The sequence below is a fragment of the Parambassis ranga genome, chromosome 3 (genome assembly GCF_900634625.1).
Source record: "Parambassis ranga chromosome 3, fParRan2.1, whole genome shotgun sequence".
In the NCBI taxonomy this organism is placed as follows: domain Eukaryota; kingdom Metazoa; phylum Chordata; class Actinopteri; family Ambassidae; genus Parambassis; species Parambassis ranga.
This window is the reverse complement of record NC_041024.1, coordinates 11,175,006-11,196,708: the sequence shown is the minus strand read 5'-3', so window position 1 is coordinate 11,196,708 and position 21,703 is coordinate 11,175,006. Positions and strand designations below refer to the sequence as shown.

General features: G+C 40.5%; 1 protein-coding gene across 15 annotated transcripts in view; it reads right to left on the bottom strand.

Annotated features, from left to right (window-relative positions):
- Window positions 1-21,703, bottom strand: part of sox6 (SRY-box transcription factor 6) — a 119,711-nt gene that overhangs the window by 34,178 nt on the left and 63,830 nt on the right. For 14 of the 15 annotated variants that reach the window (XM_028401170.1, XM_028401173.1, XM_028401175.1 and 11 more), the window contains 3 exons: window positions 15,824-15,996; window positions 14,294-14,362; window positions 1,290-1,413 (listed from right to left, as the gene is read on the bottom strand). In XM_028401170.1, the coding sequence (XP_028256971.1) occupies window positions 1,290-1,413; window positions 14,294-14,362; window positions 15,824-15,996 (366 nt within the window). The remainder of the gene's footprint in view (window positions 1-1,289; window positions 1,414-14,293; window positions 14,363-15,823; window positions 15,997-21,703) is intronic. The other variant, XM_028401169.1, reaches the window with a different exon arrangement.

The window sequence follows — 21,703 nt, the reverse complement described above, 5'->3', positions numbered from 1 at the left end:
TCTGGGTATATTGTGTATATTGTGTTGGACGGGCAGAAATAATAAAGGCTCTCCTCAGTATAAGAGTCATTTTCAGACCCCCTTTTGCTATTTTTTTACGAGCTCATGAATAATGCAGGAACCATACACATGGTGACCCCTGACCACGATCCCGTAATAGCTCTTGTTATTTGAACTAAAACATTTTCCGTGTCAAATCTATTGCAGAAAGCAGACTGGTAAAAGACTCCCCCTCAGGCACTTTGTTTAAGCTGTCATGGCTCCATAGTTCCAAAATAGCTGACTTTCTTTTTCATCCTGTGGTTTTATAGTTAATTCATTAACTGCGCTACCACACCTTTTAATGTTGTATTGTGAACCTGCTGACTTCCTAGCCTTTCTCTCTGCTTCTGCCCTCTTCCCTGTTTTGGTATTTTACAACAAACAAAGACTATCCTTTTTCTGTCTGACTCACTTCTATTTACAGAAACACATCAATGTGTGATTCTGTTTGCATGTTCCGCTGTTTGCAAAATAGTTCATTTGATTAACATATAATAAGCGTAATAAGTTTCAATTGAGAAACAGGAGCACTTTACTGATGTTTTTGTTGTATTAGAATTATGAACACAGTAATTTGTGGTGACACACCTTTAATTTTCACCAGGATATGGGGTTGTTGTTTTGGCAGGGCATCAGTCAGCATGTTACAACAACCTTTCAAAACATATTTTTAAAGTGGTGGAGCTGTTTTTTTTTATTACCTTAAAAGACAAAAGAACTGAACATGGCGTGCCTTTATAAGCAATGCAAGCAAATATCCTGAGTTATATTATCTACTTACATCAATGAAAAAGTGCCCATTGTATCGTTAATTACTTAGTTTGACTATTATTATTTGCAAACATGTAGAACTGTGTAGGGGAGTTTATTTTTTTGCATATAACAATAGAAAGATGTTTTCATGCTACATCTGCTGTGTTATTCAATCCCTAACACTAGATACCTGAAAAACAATTACAGCTAGCACACCCTTGAAAGATACTTTCATGGTAACGATGTGTTTACATTCCTCTTCTTCTCTACCCATATCTATTGTTCCACATGAACTACAACATTCCCAGGTTTCAAATCCAAGTTCAGACAGAGCAGAGCATGTCAGGGGCCTCCAGTGTGAATCATTTGTTGTTCTCCGTTTGTTGTGCAAGTGACAACTTTACGACTAACATTTGTAATAACCAATGAAAGTGTACAGGAAAGACATAGCAAAGAAAAAAAAGTGGACAGAAGTGCTTAATTTGCAAGCGTACCTGGCTTGTAAGACATTCCCGGAGGGAAGAGAAAGCCTTGCTGGGCGGCAGCTGCTGCTGCTAGAGTGCGTTGGTCGTGTGGAAAAATGGGGATCATGAGCGGAGGCATGTGACCCTGGACCTGCTGAACAGATAGAGAGCAGAGATCAGAGAGAGGCCTAAGCATAGGCATGGTACACAGAAACACAGAGCCCACTCAGGGGGAGGCCAGATCACAGCTCTCCCTAACGCGTGCTGACAGCGGGCTCTGCGGCAATGACGGCCCTCGTGTGCTCACACAATACCTGGCCAAGCTATGCCTGCTTTTAATCCAAACCACAATTTCACCTCGCAAACATCAAAGGCCACGTATACACACATTGTTCCAGCATCAGTTAGAGGAAGTGACATGCAGGACAAAAAAAGCAGAGGGGTACAGTAGTTTCGCATGGCTTCTGTGGAGAAGTACTGTGCGTGATGAAAGAAGCATTCACCATCACCCTGGCAGTAGATTCAACATGTCAGCAAGAGGATTGTAAAATGTATTACACAGGCGCAGAGACAGAACCGATCAGCATGTGCTTGAACACACACAGCCTGTGAAGATATTCACATGATCTTATCATTTATTAGGCGATAAAAGGCTGAAAGTAATTTAGTATTTTCAGAAAATAAATAGCTGCTGGTTGAAAATTTCTTACTATATTTCATATAAATGTCACTGTCTGCCTGTGTTGTACTCACATATATACCTTCAGCCTGTTGCTGACTTGCCTACTGGGAATATCAACACAAACTCCCTGCATCTGTGTGTCAAGGGTGGGTGAGTAGCTCATGTCTCAAAAGTGGTGTGTTGGGGTTTGCGCACATGTTGCAAGTCCAATTTTACTGTCATTCCCAGCTTCCTGAAATGCTATGACAGCGAGCAGCCCGGCTACCATGGGCCTGTGAGGGTTAATCTAGTACTGCACCAGATCACCTCAGGGGAACCTGCCTGGAAAACGGGTTAATAAAGGTCATCCCCCCAAAATAAACACTTTACAGAATGTTTCTCCATTCATCCCTCCTTAAAATCAGCCCGTAATAAACTGGGTCTGGGTGCAATTACTGCCGCTGCATTGGGGCATGAAATCAACCTGTCCCATGTTCTGGCTGAGCTCTGCTATGATCTCCAATTTTTTTTAGCCTGCGCTGCTCCCTCTGTAGACCCTTTACAGGAGTAGTTGAGCCAGTTTCTCTTACTACTAGGAGGCTAAACCTACTTAAATAACTTTATTGATCTGTCCAGAGGTGCAAAGCTAGACTGAAAACTAAATAAATAGAACCGTTTTATGTCTACTGAGCTTTTACAGAAGTGCAAGTGCAGAAAGTGCATTATAGAAGAATAGAAAAGTATGTAATTCTTCCAAAAGTAATTCCACAAAATATGCTGTTGCTGAAGAAAAATAAATGGCCAAAGAGACTGCGACAAATGTCCTTAAATAAAACATGGCTTTATAGGCCCTGGTCTTCCAAGTTTCCAGGCTGAAAGGATGAAAGATGGAGCTTGGCCTTGCATGTATGGAACATATGGAAAAACACAATAATTAATGTCACAACATGAGGTAGGGCCTGTGACAGGCGGGAGGAGAACACTGGGGAACACAGCTTTTCTCTGTCTGTGTATTCGGACTGTTAAAACAGATGGAGTCTGTTGCTGAATATGTGGTAGTCACAGGGCAGAAAAGGACTCCCTCATGTCCTTAGCCTGTTAAGTGTGTTACAAATGTATAGCATGGTAGTTCATATATTTTTATAAATTACCTAACAACTAGTAGTGGTAAATTAATATGATTTTTACAATCATTATTATTATTATATAAAGTAGCTTTTTAAGAGTCAGCAAAATGTAAAACATCTTTGCCAGATTGCTCCACATTCAAGTTTAAAGTATATATAGGCTATATATATATATACACACCCACACATTCATTCTAAAGTGCATATACATTATTATGATCATACATTTTTAAATTATAGTGGAAAAAAACGTCAAACTACAGAAATATATATGTATATGTATATTAAAATGTAACATATAAATATTACAAATATTCCTACATTTTTTATTTGCTTTTAATCATTTGAAGGGGACAAATATGACCAAATTCATCAATTCACTTTTATTTACAAAATAGATACTGAGAATCATAAGCATAAGTTATTAAAAAAACATGTAGCTTTTTTCTCTAGCCACACTAAATGATAAACTCCAAATTATATGATTTTATCTAGGACATCAGTTTTTATAACCATTATTATTTTAAAATATGGAGCCGAATATACAACATTCATCGGAGCAAGACAGAGTGGAGATATGCATTGAAGGGGAAATAAATGCATTGGGTTTGAATGGCTGTGATTTGCAGTAATGAGCTCCACGCATTAAAGTTTAATTTACAGCGGCTAATGTCAAAGAAAGGCAAATCAAATTCTGAGGAGCTTCAAGGTGGCAACAAATAGTGGAGGTTAGTTGAGCTGTCAATTAACAGCTGGCACTGTGGCTGAGCAGATTTCAACATTTTCATGAGTCCTTGTTGTTTTTCCTCTTGTGTGTTTTTTTTTAATGACTGAAGTGAAAGAAGGAAAAAAAAAGTATATTTTCAAAGGCAAAAAGTGTGTACAGATGTGTGGCTCCCACTCTCTCTTACTACAAACCCAACCCCCCCTCCTTTAAGAGTTACCCTCAAGTTCATCCATGTATGGGCTGAGTGCCCAGGATATTTCTATTGCCAAGATGATCTCGAGGAGTCGGAGAATGAAGTGGAGCAGATGTGAGTGGGGCGCTTGGGCAGCGTCCTCCCTTCCCCGTAAATACAGCCGCATTGTTTTGCTGGCACTGCTCTTCCTTTGTCTTAGTGCTGCTAAGTACTGGATAATGTCATTTCACACCATCTGCCCCCAGGCTTCATTAAAGATACATGAATGGGCTATCTTATGAGGAACAGGTGCTATTGTTTGTCCCTCAAGACCTGGCACTAAGGATCTGACTCGGAATACTTGAAGAGGAGCATCTGTAGTGATCAGTCAGACAGACTTGGCTGAGGCCCCCGTCTCTGCCAGCATGCGCTCCAGCAGAGGTTTCCGGGGGAACTCGTCCGCCTTGCAACATGTATCATCAATTCAGATGACCTGATGAAGTCTGTAGCAGGCCAGCACGCAATCTGTTTCCCTCTCAAGGAGATGCTGGTATTTGATAAATAGAACCAACTTGCAGCTCTACAGTGAATATGACACACCATGTACATGTGGTGTCTTTTGAAAAATCATTTATTTCTATCAATCAATCCTTTATTAAGAAAAAACATTTGCATGTATGCTAGCTTAACTGACGGTATAATGGTAGCCTATACAACAGCAGTCCATCCTGCGGTCAGACTGCAGAGGGCGAGCCAGACGGCTCCAATGTCTGATGTGTAAATATACAAGGTGTAAAAGACAGGGCGGACTTGAAAGAGCTCCCTTGATTCCTCCCAGCACTTACAACACATGCAATATCCACACGCACACATTCATTCTAATACTACCTTAATTTATGCATGAGAAACTCTTTATTTGTATAACACATCCCATCATTACTTATGGTGAAATATACACATTCCTTTACATACTACAGCATATTTCACATTTTTAAAACATGCATTCACCTCTTCTAACACTATAAAGTATTTTTTTTGTTTTTATAGGGCTGGCATCCACCAACAACACTCATGCGCAGAGCTCCAAAACACTCAGTGTAAATGGAGATGTACAGCGCATTACTGCACTCACTTGGGACCCTGTCAACACCCATGCTCCTCACTGTCTGTTATAGCCTCTACAAAGCACCCAGGAGGCTTCTAGACCCCCTGCTGGCTTTTTACTCTGAGCCCTTTTACACTTCTGTGCACAGTAACCACACTCACTGTTCAGGGTTGCAACTTACCATAGACTGGTGTTGCTTTGTTTTTACTACCAAAATGTCTCTTTATTATCAAGATTACATTACAAAAAGACATGTATCTCTTTGTCATCATGGTTCCTGGTTATTAGCTTGAAAGGACCTGTGAGATCCTGATCTTTCCATTCTGATTAATTGCTACTTGACACCTTTTAACACACCTCTCACACAGGTCCTCATCTTGGGTATAATCTGCATTCATTTCCCACAAGGAAAATTGTAAAAAGTGAAGCCATTTCAAGTATTTCCTGAAATACCAACAACAATACGTTTGCAAGTAGGCAAAAAAAAATCCCCTGCACTTCATGGCAATAATTCTTAATTCTGTAAAATCATTTAGATTATAATAGACGCTCTCTCCCATTAGGAAAAGATCACAATCACTAGCAATCACTTAGAGGGGGATTCACATTACACTGACATCTAATTTTATTAAAATTACTTCCACACTTTAGTAGCTGTCAGATCCGCAGCCCTCGCTAATCTTCTTTTTCACATATTCTGTAGGAGGGGTTCTGTAATTTCACCCAAGGAGGATAGACTCCAGCTGTTGCTGTAAGAACTGATAGTTCACACTTTGTTCCCCTCTGCTCCCCACTGAGCCGCACACCAAACGCCTGCAAGTAGAAATCACCTTTTGTGATCCATTTAAAGGGAAAGCGATCTTGAGCTTGCTGGCAAGTCTGGCTACATCCCAACAGCAGCAGCACACAGTAAAACTGACACTAGACAGCAGGATATGTTTAACACCCGCCACTGTGTACACAGCCCGCTGGGTGTACACTGTACTGGAGCCTAACCAGGAGGAAAATCATTCAGTGCAAGCACTTCTGCTGAATGCCCTGCGTTGCTTCAGGACTTTTCCTCCCAGTGAAACAATCAGTGATTCTTTCAGTGCATATTAACTCCTGCTGTACACTGGGTAGTTACATCACATGGCACATTGATTAAACAGAGATGCGATGGTGTTTGGATTTGTCTGTAACTAATGGTAATCAGACAAATAGATCAATAGATCTGACGCAGACTTTGATGCTCCAGACTTCTGCCTTTGAATGAAGGTCTTCATATTACCACCCACTCGACTGAAGCACATTATTCCTGCTTGTCTGCTCTGGAAATTAGAATGGGGAGGGCCAATATACTGAAGAGCCTCAGGTCACCAACAAAGGGCCCTTGTCTCTGATGACCCTTTCTCTGCACTTCCTTCCTTCCTGCCTCTGAAATCCTTTTCTGCAGCCTGTCTGACAAAAACCCAAGACAGACCAGAATCTATAATATTTACTGTGAATTGTTTGGGTTTGCTCATGTTTGAGTGCAATGGTACACATCAGTCATATCTGTGTGTGTGTTACTGCACACTGAATGCAGTTCAGGGCAAAAAGTAGCAAACCCAGACACTTGAGTGAGGATAGACTATCCAGAGGGAATAACCAGTGGTGACTTCTGGTTCCTTTAATTCCTTACACAGTACAACAAGCTTTCTTGGAAAACAGCCATTCCAATATGTCTATATTAAGTCGACGGGAGCTTGAAAGCAGGGAAGTCCAACCCTCTGACCCGCCTAACACAACCCACCCCAAATCCCTTCACTGTAGCCCTCCTCCACCTCATGGCTCCTCTTGACTTCCTTGGAATCCTGGCTAAAACTGCAGGTTACTGTTTGCTTAAACACACTGCCTGGCATTTACAGGATTTTCTGCACACTGCTACAATTTAATGCCGTTTTAGTATTAAATGTTACAGGAAGAATAATAAAAACCTCATTGTAAGAAAGTGCATCTGCAAGGACATTTAATTCACTCATGGACGCAAAAGAAAAGAAATGATAAAAAAAACAAATGTCAAGCCTTCAGGTTATTGTCGTCTAGAGCTTATGCTATATTTTTTTCTTATAGTGTGTATATATTTATAGTTACTGGATGGAAATAGGAATTAAAGAATTTCCTTGGACCCTCATTGCATAGTGGCAAGTGAAGTTTCAAAGAACATTGGACACGCGTAGGACACATAGGCAGCTACATCTATGTGGTGTGAACAGGGCAGGCGGAGGGAAATAGAGGGATTTAAGTAACCGAGGCTAAATGTGGCTTTTATCACATCTTCAACACTTTGGAACAAGCAGAACGACACAAATGTCTGTCCACTGTAATACTGTATTCGGCATTGCCCCTTATATATTGTTGTATTTTGTCTCAAAATATAGAAGACCACCCCTAATTTGCACGATGAGATTGTCCACACACCCCCACCCCACCCGGTCTCTTTTCACAGACTGATTCTCTGTCTTCACCGTTACCTCCCAGCTGCTGGGGCCACACAGCACAACAGAGCCCATTCTGTTGTTCAGCAGAGAGCCTGCCTGTCAGGAGGGGCAACTTTATTAAACACACAAGTGCACTGTGACTTTCAAACATGCTCAAATGTCAACACAATGAAGATAATGAAAAAACGACTGCATTTTAGAAAAGATCAAACAAGATGACAAAAGCACTGTTTGGAAGAAATAAAACAAAATTGGGGAAAAAACTAAAAACAAAAAAGTATTTGGAGAATTGAGTTCTGGAAAAAAACTAACTGAAATCTATAATTCTGTTTCTGTGAAAACCTGCTTCAGAGAAAATAGCTCATTCTATGCGCTCTGTTGGGGAATGCTTGGACTCTCCTCCGCCCTCAAAAACAAAAAGCTCCTCTTTTTTTGCATCAACCATGGGCTGAATGCTTTGCTTTGCCACCCCAGCCCTAAGAAAACACGCTCCCCTTTTCTCGCTGCCGGCTGCCTGTACACAGTAGAGTCTATTAATGCAGCTCCTTCTCCCTGTGAGTGTGCCCACTGCTGAGGATGACGGCCACGCAAAGCCAACGCAAAGACAAAACAGTTTACACAACATTAGCAGAGAAAACACAGTCCATGCAGCGGGGGCACAGAAACTAAGTCAACATCACACAGGAGGATGTGTTCTCCCTCAACTGATATTTTTCCTTGGGGTTTGGGTACAATGGTGTTAAGTGTAGCCGCTTTCCCCTTCAGGGAGGGTTTGTGGAACTCCAAACAGGTGCTTTATTGTAATAGTCAGACCTAAAAATGTGTGTATGTAAAGAATGGAGGGATATTTAGCACCACGATTAATTGAAAAAGCAAATTCCCCTACGCCAGATAATCTTCTGTCTTGTGTCGACTATTTTTGTCACTTGTAATAGGCAGCTGGTAAGTTAGTCATAAATTAACCTGTCCCACTGCTGCTTTAGAAAGCCCTCAGGTGACTAATTTAAAGTAGACCCTCAGGTGTGACTTTACACATTACAGCCGTTCATGTGGCACCGCTCATATGGAGCCTTTTAATTATCACTGCTTAAACTGCAGAGGTGTCTGAATACAAAGACCAATTACACAAATGCATGGCATTATTGTGTAATTTATGGTAATCATTGATCAATGTTCGTCTACATGTCCTTATTGGATGATCACAGTGCAAGCAGACATGTTTCTTTTAATGAGCACTCCCTCTTTTGTTACTTTTAATTTCAGGTTTTACTCATACTGTTGTTGTCTGTAAAACATTACGTTCAGTAGCACAGAAATATTTTTTATCTTTAGGTCAAATGTACGGCTTCTTCTCCAGAGCTGTGAAATCCATCACCTCATCTCTTCACACATCCACCCCCCACACCCCACCCAGTCACCCACCCCACCCAAAGACTGAGCATTAAACCCCTGCAGACAGAGACACTCACACTGCACCGCACTGCACTTTAGGACATCAATACACTGCAATATGTAGAATGTATACCAGTCACTTTAAAAAGTTGATTTGCACTGCTACTTTTTATTCTTTATTTTATTTTTCTATTTATTTATATATATTTTAACTCTGCCTTTTTCATACCATGTGTCTTACAGTGTGCCTTAAGCCAAGAGCTTCTGAACAAAATTTCATTGTGCCATGCATAATGACAATAAAGATTCTAGGTTCTTGGTGCTAAGGACTTGGAATAGCTATAAAACATTTTCTATCTGCCTGAACAGACAAATTTCTATTAAGCAGAAAGGTCCATAGACCATTCTGTGGGGCTTGTGTTTGTATTCCGTAAGGAAGAATTTAGTTTAACAGACAAATTTACATATGAACTGTCTATACACTTAGCTTCATTTACAAACCATCACAGCCATTGCTGAGGTTGTACATATTACACCTCTTTTTGGATCATTAAGCTTTAACAGGGCTGTGATGGCTTTATTGTTTAAATTGCACATGACTTTGTTTAACGTCAGCATTTCTTCTGCTCCCTGACAAGGAGTCACATTTCATAACTAATTAAATTGATCCCTCCCACCGCACCGATAGACTCCACTAAATGGAATTATTTGTATCCAAGTGTCAATATATTAAATCACAGGGGCTAATGAGTTGGGTCACCGCTTTCTTTTATCTTCAGTCTTGCATGTGCACATCTTCATCAGCTAACAGTCTCCTTAAATGGAGGATGAACATGCTGGACTGAGCCTCCCTGGGTTAGAGCCAAACCTGTCTGACGAGGCTGTTAATGCCCCCACATAATCCTACTAGGAGGCTAACACAGAGCTCTTCAACACAAGGCAAAAGAACTGGCAGCACAGAGTCTACACGAGCGCACGCAGCAGCACACACTTCCTCACTTGAACACAGACACGCACACACATTATCATTTCCCTGCTCTATTATTCTCTTATTATCATGCTAACAGTTCCAGTCTAGCTGCGCTAATTGGGGGACTTACACATTCTCTTTAACAATGTCTATTTTTGTGCCTTTTTTTTTTTTGCCAGTGCATTAATAAGAGTCTCACACTGAGAAAATCATTTGTGCCAGGGAGACAACAAAAGCATCTGAGAATACACAAATTAGACCTATTATCTTTATGCAATTACCATACGGCCCTGTGTTTATTTAAACTCATCTGATTGATTTAAAATATTTACCATAATGCTGTAGTTTTGGAGTTTTTGCTTCTTTAAATTGGTGAACAAACAGAATCAGAGCATCCAATTACTGCACTGGATTGGATGACATGCAGATATAAATAATAATAATAATAACTACTTGTTTGATAGAATTTGCTTTTGTTTGTGCTGGGAGGCTTCCTTTACATCGAGTTATTGTGCAGCTCCAAACAATGGTTTGATGCCTTATCTGTAGACCAGTGGTCTCAGTAAGGTCTTATTCTGTACAGATAATTTTGCAAACAATTATCACATCAAGAGCAAAATAGACAAGCACAATGTGCATGTTTACATGCATGGTTACAGATGTGAATGGCATCCCCTCGCTCATGCACAGACTTCTTGTCCATATATGGTCATATCCATTAAAAAAGCAGCAAGCATTGGTAACATCAGTGGCTACGTCTGTCATTTATTGACATGTTGTGATTAATGTCTGCATGTCTCAGAATATATGTCTTGAAATCTACCTTTAGATTGTCCACCTTATAAATTGGCAGCTAAATGCCAGTGTAATTGAATTTCATCTTTAATCTTGGGACCTTTAGCATTGAACGGCTGCATGTCCCCCACTGTTTCTTGACACCATTAAAGACACATGTGAGAAAGCCTCTAAGACTTTGAAGTGTGCAATGGACAACAATATACTGGCCTTTTCTCTTTTAATCTCTGCGTCCTTTTTTAATGGATACACACACACACACTGTTTGTTTATCCTTGTGGACACAAGGTTAAAGGTAGGATGTACAGACACAGATAATGTGTGTGTATATACAGTACAGTGCGGTTACAAATTGAAGCCAGGCCATGTGTGTAGAGAGAGAGAGAATGCAACACGTCAAGGGAGATAAAGAGACGCAGACCAGCTTGATGAACAAATCATTTAAGCTTTCAAAAACAAATGTGAAAAAAGAAAACTGTTGACAATGGCCTCTATAGAAATCATTATCTCTCAAATCTTGGATAACACAGTGTGGTCAGGGTTGGCACATCAATGCCACAGTCAATGACAAATGACAATGTCACAATATTGTGATATTTTTAGTGGATAAAAAAAAATAAATTAAATGTTCTGGATTAAAAGTGTCCCTCTGTTTCATCTGCAGAGCTCTGCTTTCTCTAGCCTGTTTGTGAAGATAAAGTTCACCCTGACCTTTCAGCCAGTATTTATTCTCTTGATGTGTGTATCATTGCGCCGGTCCCTGTGTGCCTGTGTACTGTACACAATCACCTCTGAGCTTGTAAATGTGTATTTGTGTGCCAGCTTGAGGAAAATATGAACTGGTGTTCATGTCTGAAAAACCTGCATGTGAGAAGAAGGAATGGGTGCACGTCTAACAGATTTTATTTAATTGCATTGAGTTTTACTTCAAATTATTTCCTTGTTTGTACCCTCTGAATGGCTACATAAAGAAAAGATAACATATGGGAAACCAGTTGTCTGCTAATATATATGTTTATTGTCACATGTGTTACAAAATCCAGAACGGTGTTTCAACTAAATCAACTCCAGAGTTAATCTAATCCTGGGATTGAATTAGTGCCAAGATGATTTTAACGATGTACTGAAGGAATACAAAGAAGCCGAAGGAAAACACACACAAAGCCTTGAGCTTTAACTTTTGATAAGCCTCTAACACTTCAATCAAAACATCTGCTATCTTAAAACAAGTGACATTGTAATCCCGAGGGACAAAGACTAAATCTCTCTTCCTCTCTTGTAGGAATGATGAGAATGAGGATAAAAAGAGAGTTGGCTATTCAAAAGGGGGACATGATTGAGCTACATGCTGCCTTGCTCCAAAAACTTACTAACTATACCTCAATAAACACACACTCCTGAAGGACTCCCTTCAGTGCACATGCAGAAGGGATGTGTATAATGTTCCAGCAGCAACCATCTCCTGTTGCAGTCCCTGCGGTTTTATTGTTTGGACACATTTACAATGTCCACTGCGTGATCAGTCACATCGTCAATACGAGACCTTAGTGAGAGGCTTTCTCTTGGTTTTCTCCCTGAAGCTAAAACAGAAGGACTTTGATGGCAGTAGGGTCTCCAATAAAGTTTAGTGCTCTCCGTGCAAACAGCAGAGTAACTCAATCCCTCAACACTGCTTATCACTTTGCTAAAAGTCTGTGACATAAAGGCTGGAAGCTTGTTTACAGAACTAATTAAGTCAAAGCTGTTATATATTAAAATGGCCATGGCATTTTTAAGAGGCAGCAGTAATGAAAACAAAGTTGCAAAAAAAAAAAAGCTTCACTAGCTTGCCCCAGACTCTCTTTTATCTACTCTTGTTGATACTACAACTCAAGAGGAGCGGCCATCATCATCCTGGATGTGTGAAGGAAGTGGGAGACAGAACATCTTCTGCTTTCAATAACTTCCTGTCAGATAAACAATGTTGGACATTGAAGTATTGACAGCAATTCTTGTTTGTTCCTGGGTGGTGTACACCCAGTGCCCCCTAAGGAGGCTGGTGGGCAGTGGAACAGATGTTGTAGACATGGGATTCTTTTATTTAATTGTGGATGTGGCTATTTTGCCTCAGGAAAGATCCATGCCGTGTTTTGTCAGGGGAGACGCTGGCTAACTGGGCTCAGAAAGAAAGAGCTTCACTTGTATCTCTGTTCAAGTGTTTGAAATGGATACTTAGAAGTACGTTCCCATAAACATTCGAACCCCCTACCCTCTCTCAAAACTATGCATCAAGGGGAATTATCAGCTATCATTTGCTTATAACTTTGTGATGAAAGCATGGGTCTCTAAAAGTGAGATTCTTTAGGGCTGTGCCCTTATGCTCAATGAGCATAAGTAAAGGGCTCTCTATGATATGAGTAATGCTGGCCCCTCAGCAGTGTATTAGGTACTTCATTTTGGAGTGTTTTATACACAGAGTGCCACGCTTGTCTTTAGTGGAGTGTATGGAATCATTTTTCCAATAGACTGTCCACTGTTGAAGTGCAAGGTCCAGGCTAGTGGCTCTTTAAGAATGTGCTGAGAGTGTGGCCTTTCTGTTGAAAGAGCAATTCAAAGAAGCATTTTAAATCCTGGTGGTAAATCTGGTTGTTGCGCTACCTGCTGTTTAATAAGAGAATTTTGCTTTACCTCTATGCATGTTGTGATGTGTATGAAGGGAGAGTGCAGTTCAGCTAACAAGGAAAAAAGGACATTCCTATAAAAACAGTAAAATGCTCAAGTTTGTGGTGAGACAATGTGTCTAAATAGAGAAGAGTAGGGAGAGTCAGTGTGAGAAGAACAAGCATAGGGAGGAAGAGGAGGAGGATGGAGAAGGACGTGCCTGACACAGAACACACCCAGCAGGATAACGTTAGCTGCACAAATGCAGCCAGGCTCGCAGCCTTGACCGCTGCCAGTGACCAACCCTGATTTATCCTGTACAGTCTGACCATACCCAGCTACATGCTGCCTGGGTGGTCTCACAAGGATGATAATGTCTGGCAATGAGGTGCATATCAGAAACTAACAAAAAAATAAAGAGCTACAGGAATGCACATTGCTAGACACCCCATGATTACAATGTATGTTTTCTTTTTTGCTCTTGTGCTGTGTGAAAGCATGCCACATTGCCCTTCTGGGACCAACTCATTTCAGAGGCATTTACCAGCCTCTTTCATGTCCCCCACCTCCAGGCTCTTCTCCATCAACAGGACTCATTAGCTGTTGTTACTTTTCGCCCTTTTTTTGTTCATTAAGACGTGCTAATTATTCGCTTCCATATTTTAAAGCCCTCCCGATTACCAACAGGCAATTAACATTTGATGCGAGTGATGAATGTTAGTGTGACACCGAAATTAAAGATAAAGAGAAATGAAATATAAAAAGAGTTTTTTTTTTTTTTTAAGTGAGTGGGAAAGGATATCTGTGATATTTACTTTTATGTCAAATTTTATTGATCTGTGCCATCAAATCCAGACATTGAGCACATGGTGACAGTGGTGCACTAATTATTCTGAAGAGGCAGAAATGTGGTAGTAATCAGCGTGGAAAAAGTAGGAGGTGTAAGCTGCTGAGAGAGGGCCGACAGAAACACATTCACTGACCTGGATCTGCTGCTGGAGGAGGTTGATTTTGTGCTGCTGCTGCAGAAGCTGCTGTTGTTGTCTTGCAATCTGGTTCAGGACACAAATAAAGAGGGGAAATTAAATAACATAATAAAAAAATCATCTGTTTTTTTTGGATGAATAGATGATTACCTACTGGATGGAACATGAAAATTGAAATAGTAATACATAAAGGAACTGTATATTGCCATCTCCGTTCTTGCAATATCTTACAAGTAAATGTACTGAATAAACACAACATAAAGTGTGTGCTTTTATGTTAACAAACAGTGTTAAGATGGCGATAGCATTGTGCAGACAGAGTGTGGGTGACAGAGGTCCCTTCTGCCCCTGAGTGACGAGCAGGCACACTGCAGCGTTTCTCATCCCAGCACTACCTCTTTCTACATGCTCACTTCATTGAGCATGACAACCTAGTTTTAAGTGTCATTTAATTTTCATTTTTAAATATAATTACAAAGTGTTCACTGTAAGATATCGGCCGTCTGCAAATGTGTCAAGATTAATTTGTGCTGGCTTCCTCACGAGTGTCAACAGTTAATTACTGTGTTGTATCTTGATGGCTTGATGACATTCTAGCTCTCAGCGGGCTCTCTCACGCTCCCTCTCTCTCCCCCCATTTCTCTGTCTCTCCCTCGTCCATTTTATTAATATTCCTCCATTTTAAAATAAGATCAAACAATAAAACATCTTATATCATTGCTCGTTCATGCTGCAATGTCTACAAAGCCTACAGTGTAGTTTGCAAATGAACATCATTGATTGAAAAAGAAATCAATACTGTTAATGTATTATTAGTGTACTATGACCAAATGCATCACTCCAAGGTATATCGTCTATCTCTTCATTTACCACACCAAGGTCTGAGAGTGTGCTGAGAAAACTCTGAGTGAACTCCCCACTGATAATTGACTCATAGCCATTAGGGTGGCTGGTGATAATAAAAGTGTCGCCCGTGTGGATAGTTTGTGTCCTTATTTCTTCCAAGATATTAACACACTTCATGGCCTGTGCTAATTTGCTGATTTGTACAATATGGCTCATTGGCCTGATTTGTGCTGCAAATCTAATGCCAGGCTTGTTCTAATAGGAGTCAATTTATAAGATATAGAGGACTTCCATGTTTAATATAACGTTTAATTCACACATCCACTCGCATTTGTTAGCACAAGTCATAATAATGTTTTTCCTACCACGCAGCATAAATGTGGGTGAGAGAGCATGACCGAAATATCTGCAGCAATACAGGATATAGCATCTCTGAGATGTAATATTCTAAATTCCTACCAAGGAGTGAGATCCCTTTGGCACACTTCAAGCATGAAATGCAATATAATGTCGTTAAAAATGCGTTTAACAAAGTTTATAATCGAGGCCAAAGTGGGAATAGAGTAAACAGGATTGAATGAGGATAGAATATAAAGAGAGAAAAGAACAAAAAACATTGGTGCTATGGAAGGTACAGAAGTGATACTGTGAATGTGAGAAAAGAAAACACTGAGCAGTTACCTGCTCCTGCTGCTGACGAGCTAGCTCCATTTGCTGCCTCTGCTTTTCCATCTGTGAGGCGGCGAGCTTCTTCTGTTCATCGTGGGCAGCCAAAAGCTGCTCTCGCAGGCTGATCAGCTGGGTGATCATTGTGGAGAGCTGGTGTTCCTTTTCTGCCAGGCTCTCTGGAGTACCTTAGAAAGACAGTGAGTGGAAGGAATAAATGCAAAGTAGGAAGTCTACATCATAAACATAAATACAGGTGTGTCTGAAAGGGAGAGAAATACTCTTATAGGTCATGTAGTGGTCATGACTAAATAACTATTGGTCTGCAAAAGGCACTGGTCATTGTATACAGCTAAGTATAGAATCCTGACCATGTTGCATACACCGATCATCATATTGTGCTATTGTACTGTACGCAATATTTAATAAAAGAAAACCATGCAGGCAGCAACCAACTGCAGTGAAATCACTAGAAAGTGTTAAGGTCACACACAGCCTGGAGTTGTCTGTTTTGCTGTGGCTGGTGCTCATGGCTTTCAGAGGGAGAAAGGGAAGGAATTGTTCCCAGCACACAGACAAAGAGCTGCAGGGAGCTGTCAGACTGAGGTGGCAGCTTATGTCAGACTTGCAGGGGTCATTATTTTTCTTTAAAAAAGTGTTAAGAATGACTGTTTGCGCAATACTTTTATACATGGCAGATATCTACTGAATGTCTCAAACTTCAAAACTGCACAACAAACAATGTTTACACATCAAACAGATGCACAGAATGCACTATACACCAGTCACTATATAAGGTGTGTTTTTATTATAATGACACATAAAGTCACTTACACACATTTGTGAATGCATACCCCACAACCAAAGCAATGACAGACCAATAGGCTTACTTCTCTCCACAGTCACATGTCCACACTGTGTGTGATAGAGAGACCAGCTCCGCTGCACTGCTCTTTCCCTCTCCCTAATCAATGCTAAGTGATCCTACCATTGACTTACACAGCCAACATAATTGCCAGTGAGAGGCTAGACAGTAACTCACTCTCCTCCCACTGCACTCCTGTGTGACAAGCTGATCTGGGGGAACACACAAAAAATGGATAGGAAAACCGACGGAAGCGACAGAGAGAGAGACGGTCAGAGAGAGAGCGAGAGAGAGAAGGATAAAAGCATCAAGATCTTGATAACAGTACAGTGAAGTCTGGCCCAGGGCCAGCAGGAGCTGAATTCTTTCCTGGGTGTCTTCCTCTCGTCTCTGACCACATCTGTCTTGAGTTTCTCAGAGAGCTCCCAGGGGCCCTCTCCACTCAAACTATTTTAATTTGACTAAACACCTGATTTATTTTATCTCTCCGATGAGGAAAGCCGTTTGTCTTAATAGGGCCTGTCAACCTCCAGAACCCATTCAGGGCAATTTACTGGCAGGCTTGTCTGAACCTCAGTTCGCCTCGCTCTGCCTCCGCTGCCTGCTGCAATGGAAGAGAGCTGCAATTCTCCATTTATCCTCCTAAGGAAAAAAAAGCACCTAAAAGCAGCTATTCATTGGGCCTGTGTGCAGTTTCCAAGGCCTGAATTGACTTCTTATTCACCCGACTACACTTGTTGTGAATGGCTTATCTGTAAAATTGATACAATCAGCAGCAATTTTATTAACCTTTGGCTGTGTCCATGAAGGAGCTGCCTTTTACAGGTCACCAGCAAGATACATCAGTCGTTGTAACAATAAATCACTGCTATCAATACTGTAGTGGGAAGGAGGGGAGGGGGAAGAAAGAAATAAGGAGAGTTTTAGAAAGAGAGAAAGGAAAAACGATTTTTTTTTTAACCAAGATGAGCTTCCTTAATGACTTCAGGTCAACCAAAACATCTGGATTCAATGACACCCACTCAACCTGCCTAATTACACATTCCTGATGGCACTTACTGCTTTAGGAGGATCAAGACAGTAAAAAATAACATGAAATTGTCAAAATTATGTGTAGTCTATTTTTGGTCTTTGTGTTCACAGACTTGAGCTAATGGTTCACAAAAGGTACTGATGGGCCAGCCTGAGAGTGGGGTGTTTAGTCCTGCACAGGCACCACAAGAATACTAACAGAGTGCCCATTGTTTTGATGTTGAGTTAAATTGTGGGAATCCCAAACCATTCTATGTACTTCAGTGTCGGACTTTACTTTAATTATAATTATCTAACAATTTCCTCATCTCTATTTTTGTCCAAAGCAGTGCGGAAATACATGAACAGGGATTATTCAGAGTATTGGTGAAAGCTGAGGACAAACACGGGAGCAACTTTTTGGCATCTATTCCCTAAATAAGTGAAACACAGAGGAAGAATTTCACCTTAGAGACTGTACACAGCTGAGCAGAAAATCAGGCGCATATGTTTTTTGTTGGCAGGTTAGTGTTAAAATCTCTTTCTTCTTGCTTTAAATTATGGATCAGCTTTAAAATGCAGATAAAACTTTTATTGGGTGGTACAGAAGAGGAGAGTCGTGGTCTGTGTCTGACCAGCCTGCTGACAAAAGAGGCCGTTTCCTGCATATTGCATGGCTTTTAACAGCAGTGGGGCTGGGGTCTGCCTGTTAACATGTCTCCTCACATTGCATTTCCGATGGCAGACAGACAACCCAGAGATGCCTTGGCGCTATATAAACCCCAGCAGCCGGCCCAGACCTAACATGTTGTGACATCCTCCTGGTAGAGGACTGATGCTCAGTAGGACAATAACAATCTGACACAGGAAGTGGATCTCAGTAGAGAGTGGTAAATCTGTGCTGGCAGACCACCAGGCCAACTTCTAAAAATTCTTGATTGACACATAGTAGAAGAAGACGGTAAAGACATGCTGTTCAGTTTCAGCCCATTCAACATTCACCTTTGGAGATTCCTGCCTCTTTTAAACGTCACAAAGTAGGGCAGAAAACATCAACGAGTGACTAAATAAATGATAAGAGAAAAACAAGCCAGAGCCATGGTTGCTTGGGGAGGGACGGGGGTATTTGAGCCTTGGGGTCTTTGGATAAAAGGCACTTTGTAGGGGTGCGATTTGTTTTGTCCAATACCCACATCTCCCTCTCTCTTGGCTCCCTCCTCTCTGCTCTAATCAAGCAGTCTCTAATTTGGGTTCCAAGTCCAGTACCGGGGAAAAAGAAGGAGGCTTGTTACTTTGAAGAGTCCCAAGTGAATAGCACAGATAAAAGATTCAGGCACAAAAAAAGAAGAAAAACGAGGGAGGGTGAGGGTGAAAAGGGGGAAAATCACAAGGCACCCTATTCTCTTTCCTTCCTTTGGTTAAGACAGCTGAGCCATTATGACCAGATCTGAATTGAGTTTTTTAGCACCAGAGGACTGGAATTTCTTTGTCTCTCTATCAGTCAGCTATTGTGGATGCTTCCATATGCTGCAAGCCCATCCTAAGTAAATTAGACTTGTCTAAATGCAACGATTGTACCAAGCTGTATCCACACACAGACCGCACATAGCTTGAATGCCTTCCATGCCGAGGCTCTTTCACTTCGCGCTCTACTTAAGTGTGTACAAAGGTAGACACAAGTTTGTACAGACGCGTGTTGCCCGCTGCTCCGATCGATAAAAGGTGCATGTCTCTGAGTAAATGCACGTTTGTGAACTCTGCAGTCACCTGACCCTTTGTCCATTATTTCTGCAGAAAACACAGAAAGCCGATGTATGGGTGCCTTCTTTAGTGTTTAAAATAGACAGATTTTCTGCCTCCAACACCATAAAAACTGCTTTAACAAACAAGCAAAACACAAGTCCATTTTTAAATAAGATATATTTTTTGTGATAATAAATATGACTTAAATCTTTTTATCCTCTGCTCAGGATAAATGTTGAGAGCCTACACTGGCAGGAAAGCTAGAATAACAGCATTTAGCTTTAAAAACCAATATATACACTCGTTCAGCAGTGCTACAAGACCATATGTGTTTCCCGTAATGTGGTGTTAATGTGCCTCCATGTCCTACAACCAAGACAATATGAGCAACAGCTGTTTTACCTGGCTTGCTGCCTCCGTCATGATATGAAAGCTGTTAATCTTGCCAATAAAACCCCATTAACGAGTGTAAGCAATGACTCAAGAGCACGTCATTCACTGGCAACAATTACTCTCACCTATATGATATGTATGACTGCTTTTCAGCATATTCTTGTTAAAAAAAGTCCTCTTAGATTTTAAAAACCACTTAAACCTGTTTGTGTGAGGGCATGTATATCTTAAATTTTTCAAAAAATCAAGATCATTTTAATGGCTCACAACCAGTGTGAAAATTCTGATAGGCATACGGAGAGCTTATTAATAAAAGCACCCTTCATCTGCTGTGGTTCTCCTGTTCATGGTGAACACTGATGGAGACTAATATTTTGATGATAGAGGAAGCTTCACTCTTCAGTATAATTATGCTAATGTAAAAAGCTCCAGCACTTAACTGTCTATCCATAACACTGGACAAGGTACTTCATCAAAGCCAAGATGATTGAGGCTCGACCTGAGCATATTACTCCTTAGAGAAAGCCAGTGACCTTTACACTAAAAAAAACCCTCAAACAGAAACTTTACTTCTGTTCTTCAAGCAATTGAAAGTGCTGCTTTTTGATTTTATAATACAGATACCAATAAACCAGACATCAGACACCCGGGAAGATGTACAGTATATATAAAGCAGCATATAGCAATAATAATACAACTATTGACAAGGAGCCTGTGAAACTGTGACCAGGGTTTACTGTCTGACAAATCCTTGAAAGTGAATTAGGAGTTAGATGTTATCTTTGTCTGACTGATAATTAAATCAGAATCTACTTGTTGCCTTGGACTGTACCAATGAGACATTTCAAAGGACTTTCAGACGCTTGTCTTTGATGGATAAGTGTATGAACAATGCCAGTGTTTTGTCTGGGTTTAATCTAGATCACAAGTGATAGACTGAAATAGTAGGAATAACAGGAAGCAGAGACAGCTGAGACCAGTGCACGTATTCACAAAGAACACAAGAACACCTGCTTAGTTTTCAGTCAGCTCATAGAAACCTGACCACACATAATAATGGTTTGTATTAGACTTTACTACTTTCAGAGTGACTTTAGTGAAGAGGGTGAATTCATCTTGAGCACTGAAAGGATGTTTATGAAATAGCTGTGTTAACCTTGGTCCAGTAGGTTTTTTTTATTTATCTGGCCCAGTAATCTTCACCTTTCAAATAAGAACATTAAGGGTATAAAATGAAAATGAAAATAAAAGCAGGGCATTAAGAAGTATCAGAAAGAACATGAATAGGAGGATAAGATGGATTTTACCTGTGTTTAAATACACAGAAGAAGTCGGAAATTTGGTAAAACAGCAAACTTTAAAACTAACAAAAAGCCTTATGTGATAAAAATCTTGGCCATTTTTTTCTGCTTGTGCAACCTCAGTCAGATGTTAGAACCTGGAAGTTTCATTTATTATAAGGAGGCCCAGATTAATGTTCTCAAGTGACAGAAGTCTATTTATTTTGCAGTGCTCATAATGATAAGAAAGCTCCAGGAAACTCTTCTGAGATGGTCCCTACAAGGTAGGTGTTGTCCACATCTTTCAGGGTTGTACAATGTTTTTAAGGGTTTTCTCTAAACTTAAATAACACAGCCATGTTTTTGCCATCTCTTTAGATGAAAATGATATAAATTTATTTGAACAAACCATAGCAAACCAGAGGAATTCTTCTCTTTTTTTTACCTCTATTGCCACAAGCTAAATTCCTCAATTCATTAGAGGAGAAAAACACACAGTCCAACACTCACATGCATTCATCTGGCAAATGTGGCCTGAGGAATAATGATTTACTGTGGCTCATATTTCACCTGAGTGCACAGGGCAAACAGTTGACTGAAGTG